At 41.7% G+C, this 20,945-nt stretch overlaps 1 protein-coding gene across 3 annotated transcripts in view; it reads right to left on the reverse strand.

Moving 5' to 3' along the window:
* The window catches only part of pxdn (peroxidasin), an 86,547-nt gene that overhangs the window by 54,568 nt on the left and 11,034 nt on the right, over positions 1-20,945 (reverse strand). Inside the window, exons 2-6 of one of the 3 annotated variants that reach the window (XM_086146944.1) lie at positions 14,765-14,836; positions 13,077-13,148; positions 11,385-11,456; positions 8,098-8,169; positions 5,111-5,182 (exon numbers count right to left, since the gene is read on the reverse strand). In XM_086146944.1, coding sequence (XP_086003070.1) covers positions 5,111-5,182; positions 8,098-8,169; positions 11,385-11,456; positions 13,077-13,148; positions 14,765-14,836 — 360 coding nt within the window. Of the gene's footprint in view, positions 1-5,110; positions 5,183-6,560; positions 6,650-8,097; positions 8,170-11,384; positions 11,457-13,076; positions 13,149-14,764; positions 14,837-20,945 lie in introns of those variants that run through there. The other 2 variants (XM_086146952.1, XM_086146960.1) reach the window with 2 other exon arrangements.

The following is a 20,945-nucleotide window of genomic DNA, read 5'->3' on the forward strand; positions in this document are numbered from 1 at the left end:
TCTTCCTTGTCACCAGAGTCAACCTACAAACAACCATCCTATGCTGTCTGGCCACACTCTCACTTACAACTACTTTGCAGTCACTGATCTCTTTCAGGTTATCTCGTCTGTACAAGATGTAGTCTACCTGCGTGCTCCTATCTCCGCTCTTATAAGTTACCCTAGTTTCCTGTTTTTTCTGGAAAAAGGTTTTCACTACAGACATTTCCATCCCTTTTGCAAATATACCACCATCTGTCCCTCTGCATTCCTATCCTGTATACCAAATCTGTCCATCACTTCTTCATCCTTCATCACTACCCTTCATCCTATCCTATTGTCTTCACAAACACGTACATTGAAGTCTGCACCAATTACCACTCTCTCATTTCTGGGGATACTCCATCACTTCATCTAACCCATTCCAGAACTTCTCCTTCTCTTCAAATTTACATCCCGCCTGTGGGGCATAGCCACTAACAACATTGAGCATCACACTTACAATTTCCAGTTTCAGACTCATAAGTCTATCTGACATTCTTTGCATCTTCAGAACATTCCTAACAAACTCCTTCAAGATAACTTCTACTCCATTTCTCTTCTTGTCAGTACTATGATAGTGCAGCATACATCTATTTGTAGCCTTCTCCTAAGCTTCTAGCCTGTCTACCTTTCCACCTGGTCTCCTGGACACACAGTATATCCATCTTCCTTCTCTGCAGAACATCATGTCGACCAACTCTCTACTTTCCTGTCATCGTCCCAATATTCAAAGTCCCGACTCTCAGTCCCAGTCTCTTTCCTTTCCTCTTCTCTCTCTGCTTCCAAACACGCACTCCTCCTCTCCTTCTTTGATCTAGAGTAGCCCCGTTTCCATAGGTTCCCTGTAGGTAATCAGAACCAATGGCGGTCGTTGTTAACCCGGTCCTTGACCGATCTGGTATGATCTAGTTAATATGGTCGATTTGCATGTTTGGTTTTGGCAAAAGTTTTACGCCGGATGCTCTTCCTGACGCAACCCTCTGCATTTATCTGGACTTGGGACTGGCTCAGGGAGACACTGCTCCGTGCCCCCCCAAGGTTGGCTCGGGGAGACACCGGCCAGTGCCACCCTGAGGCTGCATTCACCAGCCCAGGTTTTATCTACCGCTAATTAGGACTTGTTAAAATGCCCACACCTGTCCGGGGTCTTGTAAATTCTTCATCTTTTTGGCTCCCTTCTTAAAAGAACCCCTTCGAGCAGGCATAAGTTGTCTGGTCTCGTTTGATAGGACTCTGGTCATTCATGTGTGTACCCCAAGGGCTCCCAGTTTTTGGGACCTAGGATCAGTTTTGGTTTTGAGTCTCAGACTACGGTTTAATACTCAAAGGCCTGTCTTTAAAGAATCTTGAATATATTTGAAGAATAGGATTACTGAGTGTTTGTTGGTTCGAAACAGTATGCAGCCATAAACTTCTATGTAATATTTAATTGTATTAATCAATGTCAATGATTGTCAATGCAGCCTCAGGGCGGCACTGGCCTGTGTCTCTCCAAGCCTGCCTTGGGGGGACACGGAGCAGTGTCTCCCTGTGCCGGTCCCAAGCCCGGATAAATGCAGAGGGTTGCGTCAGGAAGGGCATCCGGCGTAAAACTTTTGCCAAAACCAAATATGCGAGACAACCAAAACTATACCATACCGGATCGGTCGCGGACCGGGTTAACAACGACCGCCATTGGTACTGATGACCTACAGGGTACTAATGGAAATTGGGCTACTGTGGGTTGAAGAACAACAACAAGAAGAAGAGGAGGAGTGCGTGTTCGGAAGCAGAGAGAGAGGAGGAAAGGAAAGAGCCTGGGACTGAGAGTAGGGACTTTGAATGTTGGGACTATGACAGGAAAAGGTAGAGAGTTGGTGGACATGATGCAGAGAAGGAAGGTGGATATACTGTGTGTCCAGGAGACCAGGTGGAAAGGTAGTAAGGCTAGAAGCTTAGGAGCAGGCTTTAAGTTGTACTATTATGGTACTGACAAGAAGAGAAATGGAGTAGGAGTTATCTTGAAGGAGGAGTTTGTTAGGAACGTCCTAGAGGTAAAAAGAATGTCAGATAGACTTATGAGTCTGAAACTGGAAATCGAAGGTGTGATGCTCAATGTTGTTAGTGGCTATGCCCCGCAGGTGGGATGTGAATCTGAAGAGAAGGAGAAGTTCTGGAATGAGTTAGATGAAGTGATGCAGAATATTCCCAGAAATGAGAGAGTGGTCATTGGTGCAGACTTCAATGGACATGTCGGTGAAGGCAATAGAGGGGATGAAGATGTGATGGGCAGATTTGGTATCCAGGATAGGAATGCCGGGGGACAGATGGTGGTAGATTTTGCAAAAAGGATGGAAATGGCTGTAGTGAACACCTTTTTCCAGAAAAAACAGGAACATAGGGTAACTTATAAGAGCGGAGGTAGGAGCACGCAGGTAGACTACATCTTGTATAGACGAGGTAACCTGAAAGAGATCAGTGACTGCAAAGTAGTTGTAGGTGAGAGTGTAGCCAGAAAGCATAGGATGGTGGTTTGTAGGATGACTCTGGTGACAAGGAAGATGAAGAGGACAAAGGCAGAGCAGAGGACAAAATGGTGGAAGCTGAAAAGGGAGGAGTGTTGCATGGTTTTCAGGGAGGAATTGAGAAAGGGTCTGGGTGGTCAGGGTGAGCTTCCAGATGATTGGACAACAACAGCTTGTGTTATTAGGGAGACAGGTGGAAGAGTACTTGGTGTGTCATCTGGAAGGAAAGTAGATAAGGAGACTTGGTGGTGGAATGAGGAAGTGCAGGAGTGTATACAGAGGAAGCGGTTAGCGAAAAAGAAGTGGGATACTGAGAGGACTGAAGAGAACAGACAGGAGTTCAGGGAGGTGTGGCGAAAGGTAAAGATAGAGGTAGCAAAGGCAAAACGAAGGGCTTATGATGACTTGTATGCTCGGTTGGATAGTAAGGAGGGTGAGAATGATCTATACAGGTTGGCGAAACAGAGAGATAAAGATGGAAAGGATGTACAACAGGTCCGGGTGATAAAGGACAGAGAGGGAAATGTATTGACAGATGCTAGAAGAGTGATGGGAAGATGGAAAGAGTACTTTGAAGAACTGATGAATGTGGAAAATGAAAGAGAGGCAAGGGTAGAAGAGGTGATTATCGTAGACCACAAAGTAGCAAAAATTAGTAAAAGTGAAGTGAGGAAGGCATTGAAGAGGATGATGAGTGGAAAAGCAGTTGGTCCTGATGATATACCTGTGGAGGTGTGGAAGTGTCTAGGAGAGGCAGCGGTAGATTTTCTGACTAGATTATTCAACAGGATCTTAGAGAGTGAGAAGATGCCTGAAGAATGGAGACAAAGTGTGATGGTGCCTATTTTTAAGAATAAAGGGGATGTGCAGAATTGTGGCAACTACAGAGGGATAAAGTTGATGAGCCATACAATGAAGCTATGGGAAAGAGTAGTGGAAACTAGACTGAGAGCAGAAGTCAGCATTTGTGAACAGCAGTATGGCTTCATGCCTAGGAAGAGTACTACAGATGCAGTATTTGCGTTGAGGATGCTAATAGAAAAGTACAGAGAAGGCCAGAGGGAGTTACATTGCGTTTTTGTAGACCTAGAAAAAGCATATGACAGGGTGCCAAGAGAGGAGCTCTGGTATTGTATGAGGAAGTCTGGAGTGGCAGAGAAGTATGTTAGACTGGTGCAGGACATGTATGCTAGCTGTGAGACACTGGTACGGTGTGCTGTAGGGGTAACAGAGAAGTTCAAGGTGGAGGTGGGACTCCATCAGGGATCAGCTCTGAGCCCCTTCTTGTTCGCAATGGTGATGGATAGGCTGACAGATGAGGTTAGACAGGAATCCCCATGGACCATGATGTTTGCAGATGGCATTGTGATCTGTAGTGAGAGCAGACAACAGGTAGAGGAAAATCTAGAGAGGTGGAGGTATGCTCTGGAAAGGGGAGGAATGAAAGTTAGTCGCAGCAAGACAGAATATATGTGTGTGAACGAGAGGAACTCGGGTGGAGCGGTGAGGCTACAGGGAGTGGAGATCAAGAAGCTGGAGGATTTCAGGTACTTAGGGTCAACAGTCCAGAGCAACGGAGAGTGCGGAAAAGAGGTGAAGAGACGGGTCCAAGCAGGTTGGAATGGGTGGAGAAAAGTGTCAGGGATACTATGTGATAGAAGACTATCGGTCAGAATAAAAGGAAAGGTGTACAAGACAGTGGTGAGACCAGCGATGATGTATGGACTAGAAAATGTTAAAATGACCAAAAGACAGCAGGCAGAACTAGACGCTGCAGAGATGAAGATGTTGAGGTTCTCTTTGGGAGTGACCAGGATGGATAGGATCAGGAATGAGTCTATCAGAGGGACGGCACATGTTCGATGTTTTGGAGAGAAGGTCAGAGAAGCCAGACTGAGATGGTTCGGTCATGTACAGAGAAGAGACAGTGAATATATTGGTAGACGGATGCTGGAATTGGAGCTGCCAGGCAAGAGGTCTCGAGGAAGACCAAAGAGAAGATTTATGGATGTAGTGAGAGAGGATATGAAGGTAGTTGGTGTGAGAGAGGAAGATACAGAGAATAGGGTTAGATGGAGAAAGTTGACTCGCTGTGGCGACCCCTAACGGGAAAAGCCAAAAGAAGAAGAAGAAGAAGAATCAATGTCAACGATTAATGAATTGATATGTAATATCTTAGAAAGTGCTACAATCCGGTGTTTATGTATCTACTGTTAATTAGTGTTTGGTTTTAAATGACACAATTGAATGTCCCTGGTTATTTGAAAAAGGCCATTTAAGTGATACAGCTTCGAAAATTTAAGCTGTGCAAGAACTCCCAGCTCCCAAGACTGTAAAAACCTCATGCCTTTTTCCTCATAGTGCAGCCAACTCTGATCTGCAGACTCTGACGGGCTAATATATGCCATTGGCCTTAGAATGCATCTGGCCATAGAAGTGTAAGAAAAGTGTGGTGTGGCTACAAAGGGTTTATCTGATTAGCAGGCCTCACTTGATACTTGGTTCATTAGAGTATACTAGAAATTGATAAAGACATGCATTCTCAAACAGCATTTTCAGTAATTGTTAGCGTTTTTTCCACTTACAATCGCTTCATGGCCTGAAGATGAGAAAACGTTCCTGGGACAAGTTGGGTAAGTCTGTTGTTGTGTAAAAACCTTTGAGAGAGGAAAAAAAAAACTGTAAGAATTTTTATCAAATCAATACTAATTAGTCAACTTTACCACTGGCTCTTAAGTCTCAAACATTAAGTGATAGTGAGACAATGTCTGATATTTCAATGTCTACATTATGGAAATTACCTACACTGATAACTCTGAACAGTTGAAATCTATTGGTCTGTTATACAAGAGGATAAAACATGAAAATCTAATTACCGTATTTTCACGACCATAAGGCGCACAGTACTAAAAGGTGCAGTCTAGGCTATGTGTGCCATTATTGTATTTAACACACACATAATCGCACCTGATTATAGGACGCGGGTTTTATATACAATCCACGACCACACTTCCCCCTTTAACGTTCTCATGGTGTCCTCTACTACGTGCGCCTTACAACAACAACAACACACACACACACACACACACACAAACACAAGAATACAAGTGTGCGTATTCAAAAATAGAGCAGGAGCTGAGTTTGGAATTCACATTTTTTTACCGGTAATTGTCATCAGTCAAACTCATCAAAGTCCTAATCCTCTGTTTCTGATTTGAACAGCTGCGCTAAATCTCCATCAAACATGCCAGGTTCACTTTCTTCACTGTCAGAGTTGCTTTCCGTGCCGCGTGGCTCCTCGGAAATGATGCCAGCTTTTGCGAAAGCTCGTACAAAAGTGCCAGCAGACACGTTAGCCCAAGCATCTATAATCCATTCGCAAATTGTGTTGTAACTCGACCGGTGCTGCCTTCCACTCTTAGTGAAACTGTGGTCTCCAAGAAGACTTCGTACCCCGTTGTGCGCATCGCTACCGTGCTGGTCCCCTTCTTCTCCACAGTGTGACTCACCAGGATGGCGAAAGTGAGCGGTACCTTGTCCATGTTAGTGAGGTAGCTGGGCTGGATGTGTCTGACGGCGATGTTTTCAGGGTTGTTAAAACAACAATGTTCTGCATAACGCACATACCCGTTCTTTTATATACAATCAATTTAGACACTTCCCCTTTTAACGTGCCCATGATGCTCTCTACTACGTCCGCCTTACGACAACAACACACACACAGGGCGCACTACACTATGGGGCGCGCCTCACATTTTGAACAAAATCTAAGACTTTTATGTGCGCCTTATAGTCGTGAAAATACGGTACACATTCTGAGAAGGCACTAACCTTGTTGATTGACTAATAGTAACAAATTTTTTACTAAAAATGTATGACAATGCTTATGCAAAAACATACCCAAGGAAGCAACCAAAGGACCAATCACAAACATGTTAGCCAGTTATCTGAGATTCCCAAATTTGTATATACATATCCTAACTGGCCACTTCTCCGACTGATTTGAATACTTTCACCATGGAGATATTCCCTTACACAGCACTCAGAATGCACATCTGTGAATTCATTATTTTCCCCACTTTCTTTGCATGTGTTCCTGTTTTTCCTCATCCCCTTCCAGAGAACTGGAGAGCAAAGACAACAGTGGGTAGAAGTCAGCCCAATAACAACTATGACACAGGATTTAACAGGATTTAACATGGGGTTTACATGTTTGTTTGAGAGGCAAGAGGTAGCAGTACATCTTCAATTTGACAGGAAGTCTATTATGTGAAGGCAATGTCAAAAATAAGACAAGCAATGTGTCTGATAAATTATTTGGTTATTAATATAGTGTTAGATGGTTAATGAGGTAGAATAAAAAATGCATACAGATGATGCTTCAGAAAGGTCTATAATTCATTTAGTTCATCAGGATCATCTAGATCTTTATCAGACCCACTAAGATTTTACTTTCACATTTACATATCATGTAGCAATTACAGTATCATTACAAAAAAATTCTTCAATACATATCTAATCTTAGATGAAAAACAGGCTCAGTCTGACGTTCTAGTCCAGGGGTGGGTAAACTATGGCCGCGGGCCACATCCAGCCTGTTGGTCTTTTTAATCCGGCCCGCCAAAGATTGGTACAGAATTCATACTTGATGTGAATGATGGAATTATTGGATCAATGAATTCCAGAGCTCAAACAGGAGATTATTTCATTTTTGGAGCTACTTGAGAATTTTCCTTATCTGGATGAGACAGATTGGCTTTGGTATTTAGCCTTTACTGTGGGCATACTGGAAGACACACATGAATGTGCTTGATGTGAAGCTACAAGGGAAAAACTGGTAAGAGCCTTCAAAACCAAGCTGGTTTTATTTTCAAAGCAAATGTCAGACGAGTCTGATATGGACTGTTAACAAATGCATTTTTTTTGAATGTATGTATCATACCTTGTGTTGACCCGGCCTGTCTATAAAATTTTAAAAGTCAATGCAGCCCCTGAGCCAAAAAGTTTGCCTACCCCTGTTCTAGTCTGTTGTTGCAGTTTGTGCAGCAGTGTGTTTACTGGGGCAAAGGTGTTTTCTCAGCATCCCCTACCTTCTGAAACAAGTTGCATTGTCATCTCAAAATACTGACTTCTTTTCTCTGAAAGACTGCCCCAACATTAGTGTATTTGGTAGAAAATTAATAAGAAAAAGTTGGAAAAGAAATCATCGAATATCCAAATACAGGTCTGAACAAGTGAATTACATAGGAAAAGAACACTTGCATTATTTCATGATGCTAACAAGAGAAGCTAAATGAACAGCCTAGAGTCTCCATCTCAGTCAGCAATCAACTCCTGCATTGCCTTTTCTTGCCATGTGTCCTTACTTGCTAAACTGTATATATTGTAAGTTATTGTATACCGCACATCCCTGCATACAAATAGTTGGCTATATCTTATATAGCTGCATTGTGTATGTCTTGGTTTAATCATACTAAGTCTTAATACTAGTTATTCCTGACTAGTTTCTAAAAAAGATGTTTTATAAATGCCATGGTGCCATGGGGATGTGTAGAACTGGAAAAAATCTTACAATCTTTCAAGCTTTGGTAGGTGAGTGAATGATTCTGGTTCCAAAGACTCGATGTTGTTGAAGTGTAGGTACCTGGAGAGGAACAAATTGTAGACAAAGCACAGTATGTCTGAGGTAAGGGGATAAACAAATGATGTGATTGTCTAACTGGGTGGGTCAATAAGACCAGTGTTGTTTTCCTTCGTCAGTCTTGTTCACCCATCAGTTCTGTCACATTAGCTGTATCACAAGTGTTTTAGAAAGCTTTAGGTAGATACTGACAGATTGAAGAATACTTTCAACTTTAATAATTTACAGGATCTCAACATTTACAGCTAGGTTAAAACAATATTAATCACTGGTGACAGACATGTACAACTATCTCCTGAAATGCAGACAAAAAAGTTCACATTTAAACGAGGGTAATGAAACTGTAAGGATTCTGCTGGATATCTGCTCATTTCAAAAGAGGAAAGCAACAGAACATAGTAGCCGCTGCAGCCAATAGAAAGAAAAGACCAAATTATGTAAAAGTAAAATTTTGAGATTACACCCCTCCAACACACACGAACGCACGCATGCACACACACACACACACACACACACTATAGTTTTTAACATTACCTGCAGAGTTAATTATTTTCTGTTCATACCCACAATTTAGGTTCTGGGTATTAACTAAAAATCTGTGCTGCAGACAAGCAATGATGCAAACTGTGAACTCCGTTTCAAACCAATTTAACCCTCAAACACCAAATATTTCATTACAAAGTTAATGCAATACACATGGATGCTACAAAAAAGCTATTTTGCAAATACTTGGTAAACCTCACATTCATGACCTTTATTTTGCCATAAAGCAAGGCTTTGCCATTATTATAGTTACTAATAAATCCAAGTGTATAAGAAAACATCAATTAATAGTAAACTTTTATATGTATGAATCTATGTCTTTTTGGCAAAATTACTTATGATTTCAAGCTTTGGTGCCTGTTGTCCATTGGATATGGAAAGGAAGCAAGTGTACACCAATGTGATCTGGCTCACAACTTGTCACCTACACATCACCATAGAGAAATTCAGAACATCTACAGGGTAAGCAGCCTATTGCTGAAATAAATTTACTTTTTGTATTGAGGATTTGTTCTATGTTAATCAGCTACAGCGAGGAAAACACAACTTCCTTTATATCACTGATATTAAGTCACACATATAATAAGAATATGTGGGATTAAGGCAGCTTCAGGGGCGCACAAGCCAGTGTCTTCTTGTGCCTGTCCCAAGCCTGGATAAATGGAGAATGTTGTGCCAGGAAGGGCATTCAGTATAAAACATGTGCCAAAACATAATATGCGAATTGAACAGATGACTTTCATATTGGATCGGTCCAGGTCCAGGCTAACAACGTCAGTGGAAATTGGGCTACTGTGGGTCGAAGAAAGAGATGAGGAAGAAATGTTAAGGAGCAGAGATAGAAGAGGAAAAGCAAGACAGGGACTGAGAGTAGGGACTTTGGATATATGGACAAGGACAGGAAATACTAGAGTTGTTTTACATGAGAGGAGAAAGGTGGATACACTGTGTCCAAGTGACCCGGTGAAAGAGCAGCAAGACCAGAAGCTTGGGAGTAAGTTTCTTTCAAGTTGTTCAAGGTAACTCCTGACACACTTTTCATTACTCCTAAGGAGTTCTGGAAGTTAAAAGAGCACCAGACAAAGCGATGAGTCTGAAGCTAGAAATTGAAGGTGTGACGCTTGATGTTTTTAGTAGCTACTCCCCACACTTAGGATGTAAGTTAGATGAAAAGAAAAGATTCTGGAGAGAGTTAGATAAAGCGATGCATCATATCCCTGGAGCTGAGACAGTGGTAATTGGTGCAGATTTCAATGGACATTTGGCACAGGCAATAGAGGTGATGAGAAAGTGATGGGCGAACGTTGGAGCACACAAACTCAATCTTGTATAGATAATATAACCTTGAGGAGATCAGTGTTTGCAGAGTAGCGGTAGGTGAGAGTGTAGGCAGACAGCATAGGGTGGTGGTTTGTAGGATGAATCTCTTGACAAGGAAGATGAAGGATGCTGAGGTTTGAACTGCCAAGCAATGTTAAATGTTTTGGAGGTAAGATCGGAGAAGGCAGCCTGGGATGGTTTGGTCATAGACACAGGAAGAATGGTGAATATATTGGTAGAAGGATGCTGGAGTTGGAACTGCCTAGCAGGAGGCCTTGAGAATCAGAATCAGAAAAACTTTATTTGTCCCCGAGGGACAGCTGGGGGCAGATGGGGTAGCAGCATCAAAATTGACCAAATAGAAGACGTATGGATGGAGTGTGAGAGGACATGAAGTTAGCTGGTGTGAGAGAAAAAGATACAGAGAATGGGGTTAGATGCAGGAAGTTGATCACTGAGGCAAAACCCTGAAGGGGGCAGGCGAAAGAGCAAGAGGACTATTAGGTTATCCATGGATTACTTCTACTTGAACATTATCTTAACAAATAAGCAGATCAAAGATGATACAGTGCAGGAAGAGTTGTATGTACAAGCCCCACAGAGCTAATGCGCATCATGAGTTTCAGGTAGTTTTTGCACCATATCACATAGAATATAAGAAAAATTATATTATATTTAAAATATAATATATATAAATATATATTATATTATATATATATATGATATTATATTATATTATATTTATAAATATATTTTATATCTTTGACAAATGAGCATACATCAACTTTTAACAGGTTACTGAACAGTGTTGCCTGGAAAACGGGATAAAACAGTGCAGGCATTGCTGTTCCACAATTTAGTTCCAGCATGACACTGAGAGCACTAGTAGCAGCACCAAATCTGCATTATTACATGAAGTGTGCTATATGTCTTGTCGAGGCCATTTGTAATGCAATTCATGCAAAAGGATCAAGGGGCTTCAGCGCCATTTACAAAGATGAGCGACCACAAGACAAGCATAGGAGAGGGCCTGGTTGAGGGAAGAGTGGGTATCACTGTATTAAATATTAACAGGATGGGTCCCAGAATACTTTTGTCAGGCCTTGATAGCCATGAGAAAAACATTCACAACAGCACAAGATGCTAGTATCTGGGTAATTATATCATATTAGGGTAATCGTAATGAGTGTAAAACTTACCACATATTTCTGGAACTTTTGATATATTATATATATATTTTGTTTTATGTTAAATTAAGAAAATAATATGGAGGTATTGTACAAGGAGAGAGAGATACAGGTGGAGCAGCAGTAGGGTGAAGAGAGGAGATGGTGGCAAAGAAGTTGGTCACTTACAGTTGCTCAAGAGAGACAAGCCCCTTAAATGCTTGTCTGTCAATTGATTGGATTTCATTCTTGTACAAATAGCTGAAAGGAGAGATAATCAGTAACATTAGTAACACACACTCTCAGGATCAACTGAATTCTGTACGTTATTAAGACAGAAAGTATTGAAGACAAAATAATAAGAAAGTTCCCATTTAACAGTAAAAAAATCTGTTGTACTTGCTGAGTGTGCTGTTGTCTTCACTTGCAGACAGACCTTTTTTTACGCTCAAGCAATTATTTGTTACAATCTTAAAGCAAATCAGATACTGCATGGTTACAACTTGGAAGAGCACATATACGCATAAGATAAACGTAAAGGACAACTCAACTACAGTACAAACAATATGTACATGTTGACTCTTTCACTGCAAACAAACCAAATGCTATTAAAACACACATGTTTTTAGACATCAGGAGGAGCTATATAATGAAAATACTTAACCAGTATTTGTTGAGGGTTTATCATGGCAGCATGACAAAATCAAACACAAAATAATTAGGCTATTTCAACACAGATGAAATGCAGAAATCAAAAACTATACACATCTTATTTCAAATGGTAAGAAAAACCAAGTGATGAGCCACCATTATAATATAAAAATACATAAAGTAAATGATTATCTGATTGTAATGTTAAAAAATAATGATCACGGTAATGTTGTAGATTAGGTTTGGAAGACTTCAAAGATGAAAGGGAGGTTATTTTATTTGGCTCCAAAGGAAGATAAGAGGTGATGCAGTGTTTACTAAATAGCCCCTAGCCATAGACCACACTATCTAAAACAGATAGAAGGTTTAGTGTGCACTTTGACCTAATTACACAGGTTTTGACAATAATAGATGAACTCCAGCTAAAAACAAATCAGGGTCTGTGAGCAAAACAACAGTAAATAGCTTCAGCTGGAATATATCGGTATAAACAGAAGGGAGGTATACTAGAACCTGAATGTTTGTGTTCAGAGACAAAAAAACACATAAAGTAGAAAAACACACACAAAAAAAATGAACTGAAACATATTTTAACACTTTCACTTCAATTCCTTTAATGAGTTTACAGTGCTTGACTAAGACTTAGCTGGGTAGCTACATTCCCCATTTGGAAACGGTCCTATCAGTAATTGCGTACATTGTTCCTCGATCAGTCATCAGACAGACAGACATACAGCCGACTTTTCCCAATAAATGGGAACACGCAATTATGATATGATGAAGTTATCACACACGTTTTATTTACTATAATGTTATAATCGGAAATAAATCAATCAATATATCAATGAATGTCGATTTTCCCAACATTGCTAGTTCCACTGAGGAAGGAAACATGAGCATCCATCAGCAAAATCAGGGCTCTTACCACAACTGAGGTCAGACATTGTGACTAACGAGATGATCTAACTAGCAATCCCACAGAAATCCAGAGAACGTGCTTAAACACCATTTCTCCCAACTCGATCCAGCTGCACACTTCCAGACATAAGGCAAATGAATGGACAAAGAAAGGACTTTTAATCAAATCGACATTCGTCCCCAGCCATTGACTAAGCATCTGGCTTATTAGCTTTTCCATGTTTTTATCAATAGCGTATGGTGGCTTTTTGGACAACACTGACCCGTTGGCCTTAAAGACAAAAGAACAGAATCAAGATAAGGACAACTTACAGATATTTAAGATTTTCCAGGTCTTCGAATGCTCCCCTGGGGATTCTTCGTATATGATTGTTATTGAGAAGGCTGTAAAAAGTAGTTGTTACAAAGCAGTGAGTTGCAGTAGAAGCAGTACGATGAACTTTCAAAGTTGTATAACCAGAGCACTGTCTGTTTATTTCAAAATGATACAATGAAAACAAAACATTATCCTCTCGGGGACTTGTTTTTTTTTTTATCTCTTCAAACAAAACATATTATATCAGTAAATGTTAGCCATTTGTTTGAGTAACATCTAAGATTCCCAGTTATGGAGTTAGAATAAATTTGTATTTCTTTCACACCAATTAATGAAACATTCTTTCAGACTTACTGAATATCTAAGGATTTATGGCCTTCATGAAAGCCTGTCGATAATTTTAAACCTTGTGACCCACATGTGAAAATTTATTTTAAAGCTTTATAAATAGTGTAAGTTTTTAGCTGAAGAAGGAATAATGAATTAAGAATTGATTAATATGGAAGACTCAGCAGCCATGTGCCAGCAGCCATCTCTACAGAATATAATGACCAAATTTAAGCAGCTTCACTGGAGATCTTAGTACATTTTACAGACTTATATGTGTGTGAGCCCCAACCTATAACGATATACTGTAGAGCTCTTAAGGCCAGACAACCCCTTGTACTTCCTGCATAAGCAGAGTGCATGCTTTCACCACTTAAGCTTCCCCACAGTCCTTATTTGCGGCACAGACTTGATTTCAGTTTTTCTTTGTAGAAGTCTTACCTATCTTTTGGAATGAAAATGAAGGTAGGAAGCTAGAGTGGCCAGACTGTAGGTTCTCTCGGCACACAGATGTAGATGCCTTACATGCAGTAAGTTGGGTGATGACCAAATATTTCTAGGGTGTGAATCTACCTTTTCGGGCACTATGCCTCCCCTGGATACCAAATGTCACTATATCCCCTATCCTATGTAACATACAAAATATATGAATAATGATAGACGAATGAGTTGTTAATGTAATTTATTATGCTGCTCAAATTAGCAGTCTGACTACGTAAAGAAAGCATTAGCTTTTTCAAAATGCAAGACATGCTCATATCCATGAAAAAAAATAAAACATTTTCTCCTTGTTAACTATGCAATACACCATCTAACAGGCTGAATAAATGATAAATAGCACTGCAGGTGGAAGTGGAAACATAAATTCCTAAAAGATTACGAGCTGACCTACATGTGTGAAACCACAGCAGTGAGAATTTGCCCATGACTTGCTTAGGAAGTGTATGTCATGCTGTGGAGAGCCGCTTGAAGGAAAGGATTATTAAATCATACAATTTTAAAGCCAAGCAATTTATTACCTGTAGGGCTGCAATACTCAAAAATATTATTAAGGCCATGATGTTGAGGACAGATAACAGCACAAAAAAATTCTTCTTATTGTTTTCTGTGCCTTTCAGCCACTCTCTTCAGTCGTCACCTAAGTGAATCATCTACCACCGTCTAATCTTATCCTTTTTATATTCTTGTCTCACACCAAGTAACTTAACGTCCCCTTTCACTATAACCACAAATCACTTTGGTCTTCCTCTAGGTATCCTGCTTGGCAGTTCCAACCTTAGCATCCTTCAACCAAGACACACAGGTATACATATACATATTGTGTTTGTGAAAACAATAAATGTTTGTGGAAACTTACAGTGTGTTGAGACCCTTTAGTCGGCTAAAAGAACCTGGTTGTAGGTCCTTGATTTTGTTGAACCTGAGGTCCCTGAAGACAAAAAGAAACCACGTTTCAGAAAATCAAATATGACATTACTGGTTCTGATGGCGAAAGGCTGCCCTCATCACCTGATCAATAGTGACACAGACGGGGGGTATTTAAAAGTGTTATGTATACAAAATCAGATAAACAGTTTCCGGGAAATCAAGTTCTTGACAGCCTAGGGTTGCATATACAACCACATTTTGGATATAATTGGGTTAATGCTTACCTCCAAAGAATGTTTTTATCTACCTTTAATCATGTATATTACTTGACTTGTGCCACAAGTACTTGGTAATTTCTCCTTCAACTTCCAAATTTAAAGAGGGTGCATAATAATATCACAACATGAATCGATACTAAATACTCCTGGTCTTGTAGCAAATGATTGGACATGTCAAAGTGGACAGTCCTTGGAAGTGAAATAAGTCCATGTACTATATATGTACTACTATGTTTTGCTAGTTACATCTGCAAGAAGAATTTCTTACAACGGGTGTGTCATATCATGAAAAAATAAAAACACAAAATACATTTTTTGTTGTTTATGGAACCTCAGTTCTTAGTAAACAAGCAATACATTTTTAATGGTGGTAGTACCGTTACATCCTTGGTCACATAAGAAATTTGTGAGGAATAGTTTCTGTACTATGACGCTGTCCTAATATTGGTTGAAATGTTTTCAAAATTGTTCCACATGTTTTAACCAAGTATCTTGCTCTGAAATACCTACCAACCCCCAAAAGAGTTAAACAATAAAAAACATGTATTAGTACATTTATCTTACCAATCCAGAAACCTTACAAAATAAAATAATCTAACAGCATGTATAATGCAGGAGAAAGCATAACGATAAAAACATTTTTTTTTTTTGTTAGATTTTATGTAGTCAACATCAAGCATGTAAATTTAAATTTATTTACACCATATAACAATCACTGTAATATTTAAATTCCATCACTTAATACACAATAGGTGGGGAAGGTAAATACACTATATAGCCAACAGTATTAGCTCACCCATCCAAATATTGGTATCAGGTGCTCCAATCACTTCCATTCCAACAGATTTATAAAATCAAGCACATAGGTATGCAGACTGTGTTTTTTTACAAACATGTGTGAAAGAATGGATCGCTCTCTGGAGCTTCGTGAATTCCAGTGATGAACTGTGATAGGATACCACCTGTGCAACAAATCCAGTCGTCAAATTTCCTCACTCCTATATGTTTCAAAGTCAACTGTCAGCTGTATTGTAAGAACATGAAAGTGTTAGGGAACAATGAAGCCTCAGGGCGGCACTAGCTGGTGTCTCCCTGAGCTGGTCCCAAGGCCGGATAAATGCAGAGGGTTGCGTCAGGAAGTGCATCCGTTGTAAAACTTTTGCCAAAACCAAACACTGATGACCTACAGGGAACCAATGGAAACTGGGCTACTGTAGGTCAAACAAGGAGAAGAGGAAAGCGTGTTCGGAAGCAGAGAGAAGAGGAAAGGCAAGAGTCTGGGACTGAGAGTAGGGACTTTGAATATTGGGACTATGACAGGAAAAGGTAGAGGGTAGGTCGACATGATGCTCTGCAGAGAAGGAAGGTGGATATACTGTGTGTCCATGTCAGGGTCTCACAGCTGGGTTCAATTCGTAACCGGCGCCAGCTGCAGCACAGGCCGCTAATCAAGATCCCTATAAAGGGCAGCAGCACACTCTGCCTGGCGCCGGGGGATTGTGGTTGCCCAACAACCCTGACCACTGTGGATCCCCATCACCCCGGTCATGACTGGACCTAGCCGTGGTTCCTGACTCCCCCTTTGCCATGTTTATCCCCACGGCCCCCTTGTGGCCTCCTCTGGGCCTTTGGACCCCGACCCTGCGAGAGTCCCCTCTAGACCTTTGGACCCTGACCTCGTAAGACCCCCTGGTGGACCACTGGACCCTAAGTGTTGACTGGGACCCCCTGGTGGACCACTGGACCCCGACCCTGTGAGTGCCCCCTCTGGACCTTCGGACCCTGAGTGTAGACCAGGACCCCCTGGTGGACCACCGGACCCTGACCCCGTGAGACCCCCTGGTGGACCACCAGACCTTGATCCTGCCTTGACCCAGCCGGGGCCCGTCCTGGTGAGACCCAGCCTTGTGCGACTGTCTTGGGGCCAGGGAATTGCCAGCGACACCCTACCTGCCTGCCTACCTAAATAAAGTGCTTCAACCCTGATTTCAGCCTTGGAGTAGGAGTTATCTTGTAGGAGGAGTTTGTTAGGAATGTTCTGGAGGTGAAAAGAATGTCAAATAGATTTGTGAGTCTGAAATTGGAAACTGAAGTTGTGATGCTCAATGTTGTTAGGTGGGATGTTAGTTTAAGGAGAAGTTCTGGAATGAGCTAGCTGAAGTGATGGATAATATCCCCGAATATGAGAGAGTGGTAATTGGTGCAGACTTCAATGGACATGTTGGTGCAGGCAATAGAGGGGGTGAAGAAGTGATGGGCAGATTTGGTATACAGGATAGGAACACAGAAGAACAGATGGTGGTAGATTTTGCAAAAAGGATAGAAATGGCTGTAATGAACACTTTTTTCCAGAGAAGACAGGAACAAAGGGCTACTTATAAGAGCGGAGGTAGCAGCACCCAGGTGGACTACATCGCCTATAGACAAGGTAACCTGAAAGAGATCAGAGGGGGGGCATAAGGTAACCTTTAAGAAGCATGCAGGTACACTATAGACCAGGGGTGTCAAACTCAATTTAGCTCAGGGGCCATATGGAGGAAAATCTATTCTCAAGCGAGTCGGATGGGTAAAATCGTGACATATTAACGACTGTTAGTGTACCTATTTTTCAATTCACCCCTTAAACCCGGTATCGTTTATCTTTGCGAGCTGGATTAAACCTGTTTGTTGGCCTGATCCGGCCCGTGAGCCTTGAGTTTGACACACCTGCTGTAGACAATGAAATCTCAAGGAGATCAGTGACTGCAAAGTAGTTGTAGGTGAGAGTGCAGCCAGACAGCATAGGATGCTGTTTTGTAGGATGACTGTAGTGACAAGGTAGATCAAGAGGGCAGAGCAGAGGACAAAGTGGTGGAAGCTGAAAAGGAAGAACTGTTGTATGGTTTTCAGGGAGGAGTTGAGAAAGGCTCTGGGTGGGCAGGGAGAGCTTCCAGATGATTGGACAATTATAGCTAGTGTTATCAGGGAGACAGGTAGGAGAGTACTTGGTGGGTCATCTAGAAGGAAAGTAGATAAGGAGACTTGGTGGTGGAATGAGGATGTGCAGGTGTATATACAGAGAAAGCCGTTAGCAAAGAAGAAGTGGGATACTGAGAGGACTGAAGAGAACAGACAGGAGTTCAGGGAGATGCGGCGAAAGGTAAAGATAGAGGTAGCAAAGGCAAAACAAAGGGCGTACGATGACTTGTATGCTTGGTTGGACAGCAAGGAGGGAGAGAATGATCTATACAGGTTGGCGAAACAGAGAGATAATGATGGAAAGGATATACAACAGGTCCGGATGATTAAGGATAGAGAAGGAAATGTATTGACAGATGCTTGAAGAATAATGGGAAGATGGAAAAAGTTGATGAATGTGGAAAATGAAAGCGAGGCAAGGGTAAAAGAGGTGACTATTGTAGACCACAAAGTAGCACAGATTAGTAAAAATGAAGTGAGGAAGGCATTTAAGATGATGAAGATTGGAAAGGCAGTTGGTCCTGATGATCTACCTGTGGAGGTATGGGAGTGTCTGGGAGAGGCAGCGGTAGAGTTTATGACTAGTTTATTCGACAGGATCTTAGAGGGGGGGTGTACAGAACTGTGGCAACTATAGAGGGATAAAGTTGATGAGCCATACAATGAAGTTATGGGAAAGAGTAGTGGAAACTAGACTGAGGAGTGAGGAGGAGTGTCCTGATGATATACCCGTGGAGGTATGGAAGTGTCTAGGGGAGGCAGTAGTAGTAGTTTCCAACTAGTAGTGGTAGTTTCTAACTAGATTACTCAACAGGATCTTAGTAAGTGAGAAGATGCCTCGGGTATGGAGAAGAAGTGTGATGATGCCCATTTTTAAGGATAAGGGGGATGTGCAGAATTGCCGTAAAGATAGTGATAAAGTCTATGAGCCATACAATGAAGTTACGGGAAAGAGTGGAAAATAGACTGAGAGCAGAAGTCAGCATTTGTGAACCGCAGCATGGCTTCATGCCTAGAAAGAGTACTACAGATGCAGTATTTGCTTAGAGAATGCTAACAGAAGGTCAGAAGTAGCTGCATTGCACTTTTGTAGACCTAGACAAAGCATACGACAGGGTGTAAGGAGAGTAAAGGAGAGGAATGAAAGTTAGTCGAAGCAACACAGAGTACATGTTTGTGAATGAGAGGATCTCGGGTGGAACGGTGAGGTGTACTGTCGTTCGTTTCAAACAAATCATTGGAAAACATACTTCGGTTTGGAAAGCTTGCCAGTGGCTTTAAAACTGTGAGCCTGGGGTGCAAGGACCCTGGGCTGAAGCATGTTCAGTCCCTGAGTAAGCAGGTATTTATGATTTTAAGGGCGCAGTCACAAACTCCAGTCTCCTTCAGGGTGACGTTCAGAGATGCCTTCTATAAGGTTTGTCAGCTCACGGCATATGAAGTCCTTTGAGTATGGGGATGTTGGCCACAAACGGGTTGCTTTCCCACAAAGGAAACCAGAATAGGAAGGCGATCTGGTTACTGATGGCTACCACTGCGGCCAGGGGCACAATTCTTGCCACACTGCGTTGCTGACACTTCGCCCTCCAGTGCAGTGGCTCCATCCACCAGTACCGTGTGTCCAGTGAACCTGAGTCCTTATCCCATAAAAAAGACTTAATGCTGAGTTCCCCTGTTCCTACCGTAGAGCAGGACGTTGCTGAAAACAAGGTCCTGTTCTCCATGGAAACAGCAGGAGCAGGTGCGGTACCAAGTGTTTCTTGGCGCACGAATGATTAAACTACTGTTGATAAAGATGAGTCAGGAAGCCAGTTAAGTAATGATAATGACATGAGGTCTCTGAGTCAGAAGCTGCTTCGCTTTGCAGAAGCGATAAGGAAGTGAATGACCTTTACACCCTAGAGGACATTGACTTTTTAGATGTCGCCTGTCCACAAGAAAATTTAAGATACGGATAACTTTGACAACACTGAAACTCATCAGATCAGTAAACGCACTAAGCAAGCTGGCAAATCCTTATTCTCTTGGATGAAAGGAAAAGGTGACGGCTAAAGAAACAGCCACACCATTGAGGAAGTCAACATGAGATACTGTAAGGAAAAGGAAGTATTATGAAGTATACGATCACTGTATCATGTATCCAGGTTTTTCTCTGGTGTTTGTCTTCCACCCCTTCATACTGATCCTAAGTATGGGCTCTTTAAACTTAAACGGCAGAAAAGACAGAAACAATAGAGCACTAAACTCTGATATCTGTTGCCAGAAAAATCTGGATGTGCTGTTTTACAGAACCACTAAGAGTGCCGGTGTAGCCATTGTCCACAAGGCCTCAGCCAACGCACCTTATGAACGCTCTCTCTGTACAAGAGGACAAGCTCAGCAATGGTCTATGGGGCCAATGGAGTGGCCAGACATTGACCACTTTACCTGGTGGCCTCAGCTGGAGGAGGCACGCCTTTACGTTTTAGGAGTGTACCTGGGGACTGAGGCCTTTAGACAAAGAAACAGGGTAGGAGTGAAAGACCAAGTAAGTGCACAGCTGTCAAAGTGTAGGTGGCTATTGCCTTAGTTTTCATACAGGGGAAGAGTGCCACTCATCAACAGTTTGATTGCCTACACCTTTTGGCACATGCTTATTGCACTAACACCACCAAGGGGCTTGTCTGAGGAGATCCAGAAGCTAATCTTGGGCTTCCTCTGGTCCTGAAAACACTGGACCCGAGTGGCTGTGATCTATCTTCTGGTTGGAGAAGGAGGCCAAGGCATCACTCACATTTTTCAGTACGGTATCAGCTTTTAGACTGCAGACAGCTAAGAGGATCCTGTGTGAATGTGTACACAACTGGCTGCTGACCGCATAGATGCTTCTGTAAAAGGTGGGATGGTTAGGGCTGGCCACAATGCTTTTTTGATGCAACCAAAGATTCAATCAGA

This window comes from Fistularia commersonii, chromosome 1, assembly GCF_037954325.1.
Source record: "Fistularia commersonii isolate RoL2024-O1a breed Wild chromosome 1, RoL_Fcom_v1.0, whole genome shotgun sequence".
Lineage (NCBI taxonomy): Eukaryota > Metazoa > Chordata > Actinopteri > Syngnathiformes > Fistulariidae > Fistularia > Fistularia commersonii.